The sequence below is a fragment of the Ambystoma mexicanum genome, chromosome 7q (assembly GCF_040938575.1).
Source record: "Ambystoma mexicanum isolate Mex_15411 chromosome 7q, UKY_AmexF1_1, whole genome shotgun sequence".
Lineage (NCBI taxonomy): Eukaryota > Metazoa > Chordata > Amphibia > Caudata > Ambystomatidae > Ambystoma > Ambystoma mexicanum.
Genome location: NC_090941.1, coordinates 1,021,632,851 through 1,021,650,038, shown reverse-complemented (window position 1 = coordinate 1,021,650,038; position 17,188 = coordinate 1,021,632,851). Strand labels below are relative to the sequence as shown.

At 45.0% G+C, this 17,188-nt stretch overlaps 1 protein-coding gene across 1 annotated transcript in view; it reads right to left on the bottom strand.

The window, feature by feature from the left end:
• CLPB (ClpB family mitochondrial disaggregase) overlaps window positions 1–17,188 on the bottom strand; it is a 1,931,888-nt gene that overhangs the window by 788,338 nt on the left and 1,126,362 nt on the right. The window contains exon 6 of the mRNA XM_069640284.1: window positions 4,106–4,203. Within this exon, the coding sequence (XP_069496385.1) occupies window positions 4,106–4,203 (98 nt within the window). The remainder of the gene's footprint in view (window positions 1–4,105; window positions 4,204–17,188) is intronic.

Here is a 17,188-nt window from a genome sequence, read left to right as displayed (position 1 = left end):
CCAAGAGACAACAGCCCACTGAAATGTGCCTTAGGACATATCCTCAAAGGTACTTTTCCCAAAGGGCACCATTGCCAAGATGCCGCTTAAGGGGCACCCCTACAGAGTCTGTGCCTTGGCTACACAGGACGGGTGCTTCAAATTGCACACTGGGCCCTCTGCTGACTTCGCTGCACTAGCTTTCTCAAACGCCATGTTAAAATGCACTATACAGATGCCAACTAAACCACTCACACACAGCAACTTAATATTATTTACTTAATTGTAGTAAATGTGTAAGGCACCACCACTAATTTCGAGGCGCTAGGGTAACACTCTCAATCATACAACATAATGGTAAACTTCTACAATCAATTTGCACTCCACATTCCCAGCAAATTCATCCTAGCCCCATGTGCATGCAAGGCTCCCCTCTGGACACCAACGTCTATGTACTCTTGTGACATGACACTCAGAAACAGACCTGCACGCAGAGTTCAGGGTACTTCACAGCAGCAAAGAAATCATGCATTTCCTTCTCTCCCCACTAACTTTACCCAATTCCTTCTCTTTCAGATCCACCAGATCGCATAGTTGTATATAACGTTTCATTATTTTTTTTTTAGTTGATTCAACTATTTTACGAGTTTTTACAACTTATGCAGGCTTGAGTGTTTCTTTCTTTTAATTGTTTCATCTTCTGATTCGTCTTCGACCATCTTTGATCATTTGGAAAGTCTTTCCTTTTTACAATATATTCCTTGTTTCTTGACTATTGTATCTCCTGTCCACTGTCTGCAGCCTATTTGTTGTCCAGATCAAGGCTCTCTAGGAAGTTACCTACTGCAGTCACCGGTTTGATGTTTTCTCCATTCATCTGGTACGTCCACCACTATTCCTCGTCCAGGCTGCAAAAGTATGTGAAGAGGTGTGTTCTTCTGTTAGCCGATAGACCCTTGCAGCTACGGAGTAGATGTTTTAGTCTTTCAATCGATTAGGGTTCCTTGCACGTTTAATGTATTCTGTACTGTATTGAATTGATGTGTTCTGTATATATTGGTGTCTAACCTCGTAATGTGTTATGGGTAAGACACGACAGTGCTTAGTTAGAAGTATCTACATTTCATGGCATTTCATCATCACAAAGTTGTACAAATTAATAATGTAAATGATATGAAGAAAAATGAAGAACATTTATTTTGATAAGAAGAATTATTTTGTTTATGGGAATCATTTGGTCCTATATTAGGATCAGCGGTATGGTGGAACCGAGTTCTTTGTTGTTTTTACTAAAAACCAAAGGGGTACATGATCCTCAAAAATGTTTCAGTAAACACAGTTGAAGACTACAAAGATAAAAACTCATCAACATTTTCCTCAAAGGGTAAGGCTCTTCACGTCTCGCAATGATGAACAACAATACACACTTCAGGTTTAAAGGTGATGAAAATAAATGTATTCGTCTGCTGCCGATTTCTTTGTTGACTAATCCGGTTTGTGAACGATTTGCATTCCACAGTTTGGGGTAATAAGTGGAGGGCTGTCATCATTTCACATTTTCTTCAGACTCCACCACCAGACGATGTTGTCTTTGGTCATGCTTGTCTAGTGCCATTCTAGTGGTGCCAACATCCAGTTCCCACTGCATTCTACGCATGTGTCCTTCAGTCCACACCTCTACGCTGCACAGACCTTCTAGTCTTCCCCAAGCAGCCCTCCATTGGGGCACCAGAATCCTTCTGTTCCCTGTAGTCTTCCTGGACTGGGAACATTGATGCCAGGCTCTGGCTGCCAGGCATTCTGAGGTAGTCTCTCCCAGCCCTGGAATCAATAGGCTGTCCAAAATCAACCGTGTTCTGCTTGGTTAGAGGTGTCAAAACTCTTCTGAGGGAATTATCTATCTAGGTAGTTCCAAAGTGGTGGCGGCAGCAGTAGATCTGTGGCCTCAGCTATGTGCTCAGTAAGACTTCACCTAACACACTCAACATTTGTGTATACACCTGGCCATTCAGACGGTTACCAGTCAAATGGTCGAAAACATTTGGTCGACAGACAATTTGGTCGACACCATTTGGTCGAATGCCAAATGGTCGAATTTTTTTTTTTTTTTTTTTTTTTTACCCATTTTTTGGTTTTTTTTGGGGGGGTCACCCCCCAACCCCCTTTTTTTTCTTTTTTATTTTTTTTCCCCACACGAAAACCCACAAAACACATATATATATAAAAAAAAAAAATACGACCATTTGGCATTCGACCAAATTGCGTCGACCAAATTGCAGTCGACCAAATTGCAGTCGACCAGTTGACTGGACACCCATTCAGACTACCCACCGTTCTCAGAAAAATGGGAACTAGCACCACATGAATAAGCGGCACAGTTGCACTCTACATTTCAAACAAGATCCGGTCGCACTAAAACGGCTGCTGACAAAACCTCCCTGCCAGTGTAGCTCTGCTCTATGGGCTGTGTCAACGGCTGATGACAACGATATGTACCTTTGTTCTTAAACATGCTCGACAGAATGGCTTGTTTAATAACGTAAACTGCGCTTGCAGGGGGGGGGCGTTTCACTGGGGACCTTATAGACAGGTGGGAGGTGGCTATCTGTGTCACTGTGGGAACTGGCCATATTGGTCACTAAGCATGTAGGAAGTGGCAATCTGTTACTGGACCTTTAGCAGCTGTCCTTTGTCTTGGGGCATATGGGAGATCGCCTTGTCTTATAGTGAGCTTGAGAGAGATGGGCAACTGTGACTGTGCAATGCATCTGACTGGAAATACCTGCTTTCCAAAGATATTACAGATAGCCACAAAAATGAGACTTCATTCTGCTCCCCACTGAAATGACTACAGCAAAAGACCTACACTGTCAGCCTGATCGTGTTTGATTTTGGAACGTCGGAAGCTCCCGGTGAAGGGACATTATAGTCCCAAAATGCAATTCTAGCAACAGACTTCGTACACCTGGGCTTTGTCTCCATGAACCGTTCCAACTGCTCCTGCCTGCAGCAAAGTTCATCTTATCCCATGCCAGTTCCTGCATGCCTGCCTGCCCACTGTATTTTAACCACTGTGGTTACTCACCAGCCTGTGCACCTTGATGAGTCTGAGATCTGCGAGTGACCTGTGTACTGTGGTGGTGGCAGGATTCTGGGCACCGGTCAAGCAATCAGCGGCGCGTCCAGGGAGTAGCCTGGGGTGGCAGATACGTCCCCCTGGAATCTGACTAGCCACCCCAGGTGCCACCTCATTACCCTAAACTATGATCACTATGTGTGTGTGCGCTCGTACTTCATTCCACCGCTGCATAAGTCAGGGCATCATTTCCGCCACCCCAATCAAAAGAGTCTGGACACGGCACTGCAAGCAATAAGTATTCCTCATCTCTCCCTAGCCCCACAGGTGTTCTACTATGCAGCCGTCATCGTCATCCTAGCCCTTCCTGCACCTACACCTCACGCTCGATGGAAGATGAACACTCGTGTCCTGTCTGACATACGTCGGCCTCTTCAGGGGGAGGTTTGTGCTGGGTCACCTCAGTTCCTGCGCAGTATCGTTGAATCATTGCCTGACACTCATGTTGAAAAGTCCTTCAGGGAGAACCGCCAACATCATGGTTAATGTGTTACTTATATCTCATCACATTTAGCATAAAATACTTATCTGATCATTTTACACATCCACTACTAACATTTAAAGGCAACCATACTGTTATTAAAATTGAGGTGTTTGGGGGAAAGAAGGGATGTTGTACAATTATCGTTGGGCAGATGTACCATTGTGGGACACTTGGTGGGCACCAACCTTAACATTATATTAATGGTCGAGGGCACACGCGATTGAAAAGTGTAGGCACATGGCCGCTTAGGCTAGTTAGGCGGACATCATTGCATGGCACAAGGAGTGTTACATTGGAACAAACTTTTAAATTGGCCTCAAACTTATTCGGATATAGCGTGATTACCAATTTTAAATTGTTTACAGTAATGACTAGTTTTGCTTGACATTAGTACTAAATCTTGCACAAAACAGATTTCTAAAAAATACCATCCGCTTCCCTTAAAATCTCTCTACTGATGAAGAAACGCACAGCTCTGTACAGAAAGCCACACAGAAAAGACTTACCTTTGACTCCCATGACTGAAGGAGCTTTTTGGCCTCTCCCTCTTTGGCGTAGTCCACTGGCGTGTGCCCCATTTCATTCTGCTGCAGCGGGTTAGCACCTGAAAAGACAGAGGTGGGCCAGTGTTTAATTTGGTTATGACTTCACATTGGCAATCTTTTGTGATCTAACCAGTATCGCTCCGATCCCTGCTCCAGAGGGTCCTGTATCGGAGAGCCAATACGAAGACCCAACAGTTGAACGAGAGATTCAACAATTACTGTGTCACTGGCATCATTGGATAGAACATAGTGAAATAAACGCAATGTAGTGGCATTCTAGTGTTGCTCAGATAATGTAATTCCCTTTGAAGAACTATTGTAGATGAACATTTGAACTCGTCATGACTTTAAGAACAGGCTTTGAGAAAGGCCAATTGGATTGTTGATCGCTGAGGTCATTTTGCTTTTTTCATTTTATTATTTCAGAAAGAGCATTTAGCACCTGTGTCTGCTCACCACGGGTGCTAATGGAGATTTCCACCTTGTGTGCCTTCCAACTTTTCTTTCAGCACAGAGCCAACTGTTGGCGCCTGAGCCACCTGACACCGCAGTCAGGTGGCTCAGTAGCATCAAGTTCCTCAAGGACTCCTCACAAGGGACACTATTAGAATGTCTGCTCTCTAAGCCTCCACAACATTCAGGAACTCTTGAGCACATCTGAAGGCCATCACACATCCATAACCTTACTTCCAATTAAACCCGCAACCCATTACACTACTAACTGACAAGATAATTGATTTGCCCATTATGGACAGCTCCTGATCCTTTTTATGACCGTTTTGGTCTAAACACATGCTACGGTACACTCATCCCAGCTAATGCTACCACTCAATCTTCATGTTATCTTCCCCTCTCCTTTTCACCTTTTGTGTTCTGCTCTCTCTCCAACTTTTCCTGCTATTGCCAATTGCTGCTTACTTTTTCCTCATTTCTGCATCCCGCAACAGACCACAGTCTGCTTTACACCCTGGGTGGTGTCACAGTTCACCCACACGGACATGGTTTCGGTGATCTAAGACCACTATAGTGAGGCGGTGCGCAGTATAAAAGCTTAATAAAATAACATAACATATAACCCATCAGAGCAGGTGGACTCTGCCGGCAACGGCATATCTGCCAGCATTAAGGGTCCCTGCCTTCACTTGGGCAGCAGCACTAACAGACAAGGTCAGTCTGCCCTCTAAGGGTGACTGGTGGAGTGCAGAGGCCTGTGCCCCAAATGACTGGAGACTTGGTATGTGCCTACATCTGTAAGGGGCAATCGTACTTTAACATGGTGCATTTTTATAGTGTTATGTGCGTGTTCAATTAAAGGATTATGGGAGGGAAAAAGCTCTACTCGTAAAAAGAGTTGTCTTACAATTCAAAAACTGGATACCTCTGGTGCTGTCATTTCTTATCTAAATATCATGCTAATCTCTAATCAAGAAAAATGCTTCTGCTACTTCTAAGAGACTCGAACAGCTAGCTTACAAGTGGCCCTGGCCACTGCATTCCTGCTCTTAGACCATGAGATCAACAGATGCTAGAAAGATCTTGGAGACAGTTTATGATCTTAATTTCAAAAAGGGGTATCTAGGTCATCTCCGAAAATATAGCCATGATTTACAATGAAGAAAACAATGTTTTATTTGTATTATATTTCTTTATTGATGGTAAAAGGTGTTTCCCACAGAAACACTTACAAAAAGAAACAATTAACAGAACAATTCTGATTCAGGTGGGTGAGGTAGTGATCAACTGACCGCAGGTCTCTCCTGGTTAAGCTTTAGTTCAGATTAGAAGGTATGGGTAGTAGTAATGTTTTTACCACGAATAAGGGCAATCCATTGGTGCAGGGAGTGCAGGGAGTAGTGGAAGATGGATCTGAATTTGATGAGAAGCATGTGAAAGGGAACTGTGGGGAGGAGGGAGGGAGGAATGCAAAGTCAAGACGGTTGCCTTGTGGGTGAGCGGGTACATTGTGAAGTGTGGTAAGGGAGTGGTCCAAGATCTAGGTGGGAGAGATTTTGCAGAGGTTAAAGCACTGATGAGTGCTATTGGGGCCTCAGTAAGAATGGGCTCGAGGGGATGAGACAAGAAGCTGAGTACTGGGGGGGTGAGAAGGATAGATAAGAGTAGAGCGAGTAGGTCATCTTGGTGTCCTTTTTTGAGTGGTACAAAGACTGGGGCAAGATAGCAAGAGGAGGAAAACATGAAGGAAAAGATGAGCAGGGTGGGCAAGGGGGAGGTAGTCCACAAGGAGTGAGAGAATAGTAAGGAGAAGGCAAGTAGTAGCAGTAGGGGGACAGAAAGATGTATTTAAGAGACCGAGTAGTGTAGCAGTAGGGAGGAATGAGTTTGCAGAGAGGTGAAAAGTGAAGAAGGAATGTAGGCAAATAACAGTGGCAATGAAACAATACAGTAAAGCAGGGGGCCTAAGGTGAAAAAATGATGCAAGGAGAAAAACACCATTTTAAATCACAGAGCCCTAGGCTTCCAAAAGATGCAAGGTGAAAAGTACAATTTTAAATCACTGTCCGCTAGGCTTCCAAACGATGCAAGGTGCAAAGTACAATTTTAAATCACAGTGCCCTAGACTTCCAAAAGATACAAGGTGCAAAGTACAATTTTTAACCACAAAAGATGCACAGTGCAAAGCAAAATTTTAAGTCACAGTGCCCTAGTGTTCGACCAGATGCAAGGTGCAAAGTATAATTTTAAATCGCAGTGCCCTAGGCTTCCAAAATATGCAAGTTGCAAAGTACATTTTAAATCACAGTGCCCTAGGTTTCTAAAAGATGCAATGTGCAAAGGAACATTTTAAATCACAAAAGATGCAAGGTGCAAAGTACAATTTTAAATCACAGTGCCCTAGACTTCCAAATGATGCACGGTGCAAAGCACAATTTTAAATCACATGGTCTTGGGTAACCAAAGATGCCAGGGACAAGGTCAATTTTAAATCACAGGTTCTTAGGTGACCAAATGCAATTCAGGAGCAAAGCACAATAATGACACCGAAGTGAGAAACTGAAAGGACCATGAGAACATATCAAGCTGACAGTGGATAGGCACTGAAGATACAAACATAAGATAGTAGGTTGCAGACTAGGTGGAAGGAATAGGAAGAAAGGGAGACCCTGGGAGCTCCCAGGCCTCAAGAGGGGTAGACAGACCGTGCACATAACTTAGATGCCCCTTCCAGTGACGACAGACAGGTAGTATGTACATCACATGTGACATGGCTGGCCTATCTGGAGGTCGCTTGGCCTGGAATGGCCCCCATGCCTGTTGTGAACAGGCAGGGGATCAGGCCTTGCTGATGAGAGGTGGGGGTCCCCTGTAGAGCTCTAGCCTGAAACTGTGTGAGTGCTGCCCTCTCCCAACGTCTGCATGGACCCAGGGTCTTCTGGGGCTCAATGCAGAGTTTCACAGATTTTTCTAACAGATTCCTCTTATTCCTCTAGACAGCGGTCTAATCACCAGGCTGGTCTAGCAAGAGGTAGCCTCGTTTTGCCACTGAATCCATTATGACAAAGATGTGCCATGCAAGAATAGAGAGGATCCACGTTTCCCCTCCATGAAGGTTATTTGCTGGACAGTTTTCATTTCTCGTTAACATTAATTGTATTAGAAACATGGTTGGTATCTCAAGTAATCAATCCTATATTCTCTGTTAGAGGACTATGCATGGAATGCTCTGTTATTCCTGCATTTCTGTAACCTTGTACAAATTGCGCCCTGATGCCTCCGGGCCTGCGGGTTTGCGCGTTATAAATAAAATACAATACAATACAATACAATTTACACAACATGATTCCTTGGCATCAGTCCCTGTAGGTCCCTGAATTATTGTATGGGTCTACGGTCAGTTAGGGGCTAGTTGGGTCAATACTTCCCACACTAAATGGACGCATGTTTTACTTTTAACAGGCATTGGTAAACCCATTTCAGAAAGGAAGATGAGCTGTTAATGTGCGAAACAGCGATGGCTAATTGCAGTCTCAGGCAGGGGCATTGGGCTGACACTGCTTGCTGTAAAGTGTATCGGGCTGAACGTACTCCACTTCACCTGCCATTGGCGCTGGTGGGATGATGGATAGCTGGTGATCCATTCGCAGGAAAATGTGTTTAAATTGCCAGAACCATTGCATTTACCGGATGAAAAATCAGCATTCGTTTTTGCTAGTAATTGTAATAGCACGTTTCCACATAAAAATGTATTGAACAATCTTTCTTTTATGCATTGAAACATTTCTGTGGGCCTCATTACAACTCAGGCGGTAAGGGGTTTACGGCAGCGTTAACAGCGCCGACCCTTACCGCCTGATTACGAGGTCCCCTAGCGCCATGGTGCTTTTAACACCTGCTTTTAGCAGGTGTTAAAATCAATGGCGCTAAGGGACCATGGAGTACCACTTGCACCAGGATCGTATGGAAGCCTCGGACCTGTAATATCTCCTTTATGGCACAATCGGTTCCTTAAAAGAGAATAAGGATTCGTGATTAACCAAACCAGTGCAAAGAGTTCATAAAGTCTTGGGCTGAGCCCCTGATATGATCATGGTCCTAAGTCACAAAGTTATGTAGGCAATAGTTTATAGTCAAGGTGCACCTTCCTGTCCGAGGTATTCAGTGATTGGCAGTTCTCAAGGTTACAGGGTTTACAATAACCCTCCTGGAACCTGCTAGTGTACCATTCTACTGCACTGCTAGGAAGCGGTCCTGAGATTGCTGGTAACAGTCTTTTTTCTCCACATCTCATGGGGATTTTCAGGCTTTCGTCAATATATTCTCTTTGCCCCTTTCATCCCCCAACAATGGCAATGCTGACTGGGATACCAGCTGCCAACTCCATTCCTTCCAGAGTTAGGCCCCGACTCATAGGTCTTCTGAGCCCACCACAGGATTATACTTCTCTGTGAACCCTCCTTGCTTGGATTTTGAATGATCCCTACCGGCACAGCAACATAATGAACCCTCCCAGCTAAGATTCTCAGTGAGCCCACCCGACTCAGATTCTCAGTGAGCCAGCCTGGCTTAGATTCTCAGTGAGCCCTCTCGGCTCAGATTCTCTGTGAGCCCACCCGACTCAGATTCTCAGTGAGCCCGCCCTCCCGCCCGGCTTAGAATCTCAGTAAGCCCTCCTGGCTCAGATTCTCAGTGAGCCCACCCAGCTTAGATTCTCAGTGAGCCCGCCCAGCTTAGATTCTCAGTGAGCCCTCTCGGCTCAGATTCTCAGTGAGCCCACCTGGCTCAGATTTTCAGTGAGCCCACCCGGCTTAGATTCTCAGTGAGCCCACCCGGCTTAGATTCTCAGTGAGCCCACCCACCTCAGACTAAGTGTGAAAGTGTTATTTAGTTTCCTTGGTCAGGACCACTATTGTTCTCTCTCTCAGGGTCTTAGGCATTTCGCCCATGCAATCTCTCTGCCAGGTTAACGAGGTTCTCCAGTTCTCAAAGGTTGGTATTTTGGCTGCAAACCAGCATTGGTTTGGTAACCTGTCTCTCAGCATTCCCTCTAGCTTCACCAATGCATGTCCTCTCCTTGGGACCTCTCGTTCCTCTTCCTCCTGTTCCTCTCTGAACCTTATCCGTCTCCAACCTCCTCTGGTATTACCTTTCCTTCTCCTTTCCTCTTCTTGGTCTTTCCTACAACTTCAGTCTTCCTACCTCTGATGTTCTACCCATTCCTCTCTCAACCTCTCTCCTCCAACGTCCTCCAATGTCACCTCTTCTTATCCTTGTTCTTCTCTCTCTTAAAACGTACACATCTCTGTGCCAAATATTCCTTCCTCCTCTCTGATGTTTCCCTCTTTCTCCCTCACTTCCATTGTCTCTTCCAACAGTAACCTTGCCCTAATAATATTTCCCTCCCACAGTAACACCTTTCCTTCAAAAATGTTCGAACCACTTCCCCCTTCCTCTGGAAGGGCTCTTTAATACATCTGTACTCCAAATTCCACTCACCCTGACTGAGGAAGCAGAGACACTTTTATACTGTGGGTAATAGGAGGATTGGTAATAATACATGCTCTTGTTAGCTGTGAGGTGCATTTAAAGGCCCCAAACAGAAGTCCCTTGCACACATGGGGCAGCATTTTAAACACTAAAACAAAAATGACTTGGCCTTTGTTTTTGTTTTTCAAGTAAAATTCATTAGCCGTGTGGAAAGCGGCCTACCTGCTATTACCAATGGATAAGCAGCATTATAATTTAAAAAAAAAGGAGGAATCAAAGATTCCGGTCACATGGAAAACAGGATTTTTAAACAATGAAAACAAAAACGGCCTGCACATGTGTGCAAATAAAAACGGTTTGACCAAGTAAAAGTGAAAAAAATATCACTGCTCACAGAAAAATGTAAGGAAAACAAAACATGATGTGCGGGTTGAACAAAAGCAAAATATATTATGTTTCAGCTACTAGTGACATTTGAAGAGACACTTTGTCTTCATGGAAAATGTCAGCCCAAGGCAGACCCTTTTGCTGGCTGTGGGCAAAACTCCACAAGGAAATCTCCCACTTCTAGCCTGGATGTCACATGTCACATCTCATATCTAATGACCAACCGCAATGAAAATGTCCTGCTAAAGGCATCGAAATTCAGTGTTCTCTATACCTGCTGGCTCTGAAAGCATGGACTTCGAGAAAAATCACCCTTGGCTGGAGCACAACTCTAATATGTGTGAAAATGGGGGCACCAGCTTAAAAGAGCAAGCTTCCAAAACAAAGGAGACTGATAAAAGTACAAGCTGACCCAGTGAAAACAAATGGCCGGAAGCAGGAGCAGGACAATTTGTCCGGCATGAAGATTCACAATTTATTTAAAAGGACCTGTAAAGGAGGTCCCAAATACAGCCTGCAGTCCAGTCGCTCATTTTGAAGTACCAGGAACATTCACACCGAAGTATGTGACGTATGAGGAGCAAATAAACCAAAAGAGAGCCGCAGTAGGGCTATGCCCAGTGCCTATTAGAACAATGACACCTATTAAAGTACCAATAACCAGACAAACATGGGCAGTAAGGTACCCATTGAGAAAACCCTACCAGCAAATTACATGAAATGAAGATTGCTTAAGCACTGTTCAGGAAGAAACCACAAAGTCCTTAATGGAGGGCGAATGGTAACGTCACAAAAGCCCGGACTAACGTACAGATGAATATATGACGACCCAAGGATGACACGAAGATATGAAACGCCATGAATAAAGATATTGTGAACCCAAAAAAAGAGAACATTGTTGAAATACAAGGGAGCTTAAGCTGAAGGCATGGTGAATATATTTAACCAACTAACGCCTGTACATATGCTTGGAACCGCAAAAAGCTGAAGAAAATAGTGCGGCTTGCAACGCTTAGTAGAAGAATAGAGCGGCAAGCACCGTTGTACATAATCTACCTCAAAACAAAGCACGAATTTATAAGTGTGAATCCACTTTGCATAAAAAGCAGAACCAACCCAGGTCAAACGCAAGAAATTTCATAGTTTAGCATCAAGAGGAAAGAGGCTGAATCGAAACTCGGCTGAGGCAGCTCGTGCCAGGGAAGCCGAGGCCACATAGATAGGAGCTGTAGACAGTAGCTACTTTTAATTGAAGCGAAGAACAGAATATCCTGCCTCTGAAGAATCGAGATAAGAAAGCAAATGCAGGGGGCAGGGTGAAACGAAAATCAAATGCATAAATGGAGAGAAATGAGGCAAATTCATGGTGTACTAGCATGTGACTAGCCGAGCGAGGAGAGGCACGGTTCCACACCTACACCTGGCACCGGTCCAGATAGAGATATCAAAACTTTTTCCAGACAGAAGATGCAGTTTCACTGCCAACCACAGTGAACTAATTGACACTTAGCTCATAAAGTGATGATTGATTGAAGGAGGGCAGGGTGAGTCAAGGGACGTCCTGCACCTGGTTGACCATTCTGTGTGCTGATAGGCAAAGTGGAGAGTTATGCATGGGGTTGGTTCCAACCTAATCACAATGGACCAAATAATCTAGGGTCCTATAGTTAGTAGAACCAATGAGACATCGTACTTTTAGTGACGTCTACAGTAGTCATTTTTGAAGGAAGGGCTTAGATGCCCACCTGACAGTATTTACCCAATCCCTTCACTCCGTTACCATATACAGATATAGCACCTATATTAAAGTTACCATTTTCCAACCAATAGAATTGCATGCTAACTTTTGAGTGTTACACGTTAGATTATGACGTGTTTTGAGTATAAAAGTTATGTGTTGTGCGAAGCACGAGGGAGTTGAAGCGAGACGTCCTGTCGCACTGCTGTTGATATCCATGTTTCCCTGTTTTTTGTACTTGTCATTAAACAGACTCCTCTTTGCCAAACCATTGAGTTGTCCTTATTGATTGGTGTTGGAGTACGAGGCCCTGCACCCCCATCCATCTCGAGGTGCAGCTATATCGTCTTACAGTACTGCAGGGCAAAACCCCGACTCAATGGGCCGGCTGGGGGTCCCTCAGTACACTTGGTAGCAAAGATTGGATGGTTTATCGACTATCGATTATTAATTGACATAAGACACTTATGACCGTCGACATAAAGTAACTCTAGGCCTTCGGCAAATATCACAAGTCCTTTGCCATTCGGCTGAGTAGACCGTGAAGCTCCCTGTAGACAATGGTAGTATAAGTAAGAAAACTGCAGTAGGGGCCTGAAGGGACCCGTTTTCCAAACACATCCCTTCCCATTCCTATGGGCAGCTGATCGGGCGAAGAGCTGAAGAAGGCGGTAACGAAGGCAGTGATCCCGAGGATCCAGAGAGGAACCATGCGAACGGTGAGTGAAGAAAAAATGTAGTGCTTTGGCAAACAGTGCATGCCTTAGAACAAGTAAAGGGAAAAAAGGTAACAAGGAAGGAGGGAAAATAAAAATATAGTTAGCAGTAGAGAAGACTGTATATATAAGGGGATAATGACTCGAGGATAAATAAATAAAGGTTACCGGGGAGGACAGCCGAGAAGAGAGGCTACCAGGGAGGACACCTGAGAAGAGAGAGGATACGCCTTATTCCTGCGCTTTAAATATAGCAGCTAGAAGAAACGTGTACCCAGAGTCTCACATAATGGGGAACATTTAAGCTACCACAACGTTTAAAGACGTTGTGAAAGGGGTTCGTTTAGACTCCATGAAGGGGTAATAATTAGAGGCAGAGATATTTGTGTCCAGCTGGTGTCGGTCTAGTCTGTTAAGCGTCCGTCTTACATGTTTTCTGTTGTGACATCATAAGTGATTTTTTGTTTGTTGAGAAAACTAAGTGAAAATGTTTGCGCGATTCACAAGCTGAGACAGAATCGCATATGAAGTGATGTTTTTGATTAAATTGGAATATGTAAAATTTTTGTGAAAATTCGGATTGGAGCTTGCAGTGTTTGGTGCTCGCTCATATTGTCACGAGTTGTTTAAGTCACACGAAAGCAGTGGCAAGTGTTATATAAGAGGAAAAAGGGAACAGATTTAAGCATGGAAGACATAACTCCATTAGCACACTTATGCAAGCAATTGCCAAAACATGCACCCAAGCTAAAGAAACTAAAGAAATATAGCACCGAGTGGGTTAAAGGTACCGCCCACAAGATGTTTATGCCATGGCCACAAAATGGGTCTTTATCTAAAGCCGTCTTACAACATATGACGACATATTTGCATGCCACATATACAGGCAAGAAGTTGGAAAAACGCCTTGTCGTTCTTGAATTGTGGAAAATGTACGAGCAAGCAAAGGAGGAAGAGCCACCAACAGATTGGATACTTAATGTATGCACAGAGGGGGGTGAGACGCCTACTGCGCCACCTGCCCCACCCGAAACGAGAGACGAAGGAAGTAAGGACGAGGGGTTATACCCATTGAGGCAACTTAAAGCAGCCACGGGGTATAGCAACCCCGCATATGAGTCACCTTGACATACTTGTGACAAACACCAAGGAAAGGATAAGGACAAGGATATTACCTCTGCAGTCCCAAGAGACAAGGGGAGACGCAATGAAGAAGGAAAAGATCAGGCACAGACAAGTGCATCTCTCGATAAGGAGAAAGAAGGGAAGAGATGGAAAGGGAGCAGAGACAGAACTGATGGGATATTATTCACGAAAGACGAATGGATGGGAGGACACATTTTATTGAAATTTGATGGTAAAGGTATTGATGACGAAAGGCAAAACGAGAAGTTAGATGAGACACAGAGAAAAGGGAAAGAAAATTAATTGAGAGACAAAAGGATAAGAAGGAAAGACAGGCAAAGGCGAGAACAGCTATATCGCGAGGATCAAGAAAAACAGCTCTATCGCAACCCAAGAGTAGCCTACGATCCAGACAGACAGAAACAGCAAAGGTTAGAAGAAGAGCAAAGGATACGTGAGAAAAGAATAAGGAGACGAAGAGATGAGGAAATACAAAGGGCAGATGAATGTAGGAATTAAAAGAGAAAGGAAGAAGATAGGGCCAGAGAAGAGGCGAGGAAGCGCAAAGAATTTGATGATAATATCGAGCGTAAGCGAAGGCAGAGAGCACGCGATCTTGAGCATTTGGAGAGGGAATTTAAAAAACCCGATCCAGTTGAAGACTGGGAAGACATTGAAGAATTCTTTCCTGTGTACGATTCAGTACAAGGTATGTCTAGAGCAAATATTGACGATGACTTCGACACCAGAAGCATTGGAGAAACTATCGATAAAAGCGAAACTAGTGCAGAAGAAACTGTCAAAATATGCTCTTGAAGGGGCCATGCCAACTAGCGCAGCTGAGCAAAGCATGCAGCAGGTGGCCAGTCCACAACAGAATAATCAGGGTAACATAGGATTTTACCCACGGGGGAGAGGATTTGGGGGAAGAGGATGGCAGAGCAGTCAAGGAGGCTTCCAAAATAACCAGGGAGGTTTTCAAAACGTGCAAAATGGAAACCCAGATATGTCAAAAGGTCAAATAATCCGACCACCGCCAGTATGTTGGCTGTGTGGAATGACAGGGCACTTGGTGCGCACATGCAGAAATCAGGGCATGATGCAAAACGACCAAGGGATGGGCGCAGGCATGGCAAATCCACCTGCAGTTTTTCAACAAGGCGTTGCACAGAATCACACGGTGAAACGACAAGCGCCAGGAGCGCAGCAGGGAGTACAGCCCCAGAGCATGGGCAGTTTTTTCCGCAAGTCCAACAAGCACCGTTGCAAGTGTCACACACGATGAGCACAGGGCAGACCCAAAACCCAGGAAGGGGAAGCAACACTGGGAATGGGGAAAATGTACAAGTGCACAGTGGGCCAAATTTGTATATAAACTAGGACAGCTCACTGGGAACCCTGATGTGCTCTATCCTATCAGTGACACCAGACCCTCACAGGGAACCTAGTTTAGTTTAGTTTCTTTATTTGTACCGCGCGCCGAACCCTGGGGCGCCGGAGACTTAGATACAGTTACAACATGGCAAAAATATACAATACAGACTGTGAAATAACAATAAGTGTGGTAGACCAGGTTACAAGATGGTCGACAAGGACATGCGGAGAAGAAGTACATTAAGCAGAGTTTTTGTTGGAAAGCCATGTTTTAGTTTTGGCTCTAAAAGTCCAAAAGGAGGGTTCTGTTCTAAGGTTTAGTGGCATAGCGTTCCATAGTTGGCAGCTAGGACCGGGAAGCTGGCGCCACCTGCTTTTTTTAGGGAGAATTTGGGAACGGAAAGGCAATGTGAGTATGGCGTTCTGGTTGGTCTAGTTGATGTGTGATTGTGGAACTTGTCTGCCAGGTAGTTGGGTGCATCATTGGAGCGGCATTTATGGACAATGACGAGGGATCTGAGAGTGATTCTGTCTCGTACAGGGAGCCAGTGAGCATCTTGCCTGATGCTGGAGATGTGGGCGTGTCGTGGGACACTGAGGGCGGCTCTGAGGGCATTATTTTGAAGCACCTGTAGTTTGTTCAGGTTGCGTTCTGACGTGCCGAGAAAGAGTGTATTGCAGAAGACAATTTTTGAGAGCACTAGTGCTCTGGCTAGAGTAATGCAACTGGAGGGAGATAGGAAAGGTTTGCAGGCGTTGATAAGCTTATTTGTGTAAGCTGTGGAAGAGGCTGTGGCATTTACCTGTCTTTTGAGTGAGAGAGTGGAGTCTAGATAAACCCCAAGGGTTTTAATTTCTTTGGCTACTGCTATTAGGTTACCGTCTATGTTGATGGACGCGTAACAGGGGTCTAGTTTGTTTAGCCGTGGTTGGGAGCCGACAAGAACGAGCTCAGTTTTCTCGTCGTTGAGGCATAGACCGTGCTCTGCCATCCAGGCTTGGATCTCCAAATATAGATTGTTGATTCTGGTGGAGTCCTCATCGTAGCACCCTGATAGAATGACGAAAACCGGGGTATCGTCAGCATAGTTTGTGTATGCGACACCCAGGTTATCTAGGCGGTCAAACAATAGCTTAGTGAAGATATTGTATAGGGTCGGCGAGACGCACGAGCCTTGAGGGACGCCACAGGTGATGGGTACAGGGAGTGCTGAGGCCCCCGGGGAGAAGACCCGAGTAGTTCGGTTGGCTAGGAAGGACTGGATCCAGGCAGTCGTCTGGTTAGAGAAGGCCGCTGAGGTCATCAGATGTTCCGTGAGGATCTGATGGTCGACGAGGTCGAAGGCTGCTGATAGATCTAGCAGTAAGAGAATGGCTAGATTACCCTTGTCCTTTGCCTCGTCCATGCGGATTTTTAGGTCCAGTAGGGCTGACTCTGTTCCGTGCCTTGGCCTGAAGCCGGATTGTCTGAGACCCAGGAGGTTGTTGTCCTCCAGGTGCTTCTGTATTTGCAGGTAGGCCACTCTTTCTAGGATCTTTAGGATGTAGGGAACGGTGGCGATTGGTCTGTAGTTGGTTGGGTTATTGGGGTCTAGATTCGTTTTTTTTAGTAGTGGCATGACCCAGGCCTCCTTGAGGCTGCTAGGCACTGAGCTTGATTTGAAGGATGCGTTGATAAGGTCTGTTATGAAGGGGGCCAGAATGTTGGCGCCTTCCTGGATGATGGGAGCTGGGCATGAGTCCCCTTGGCATCTGCAGGGT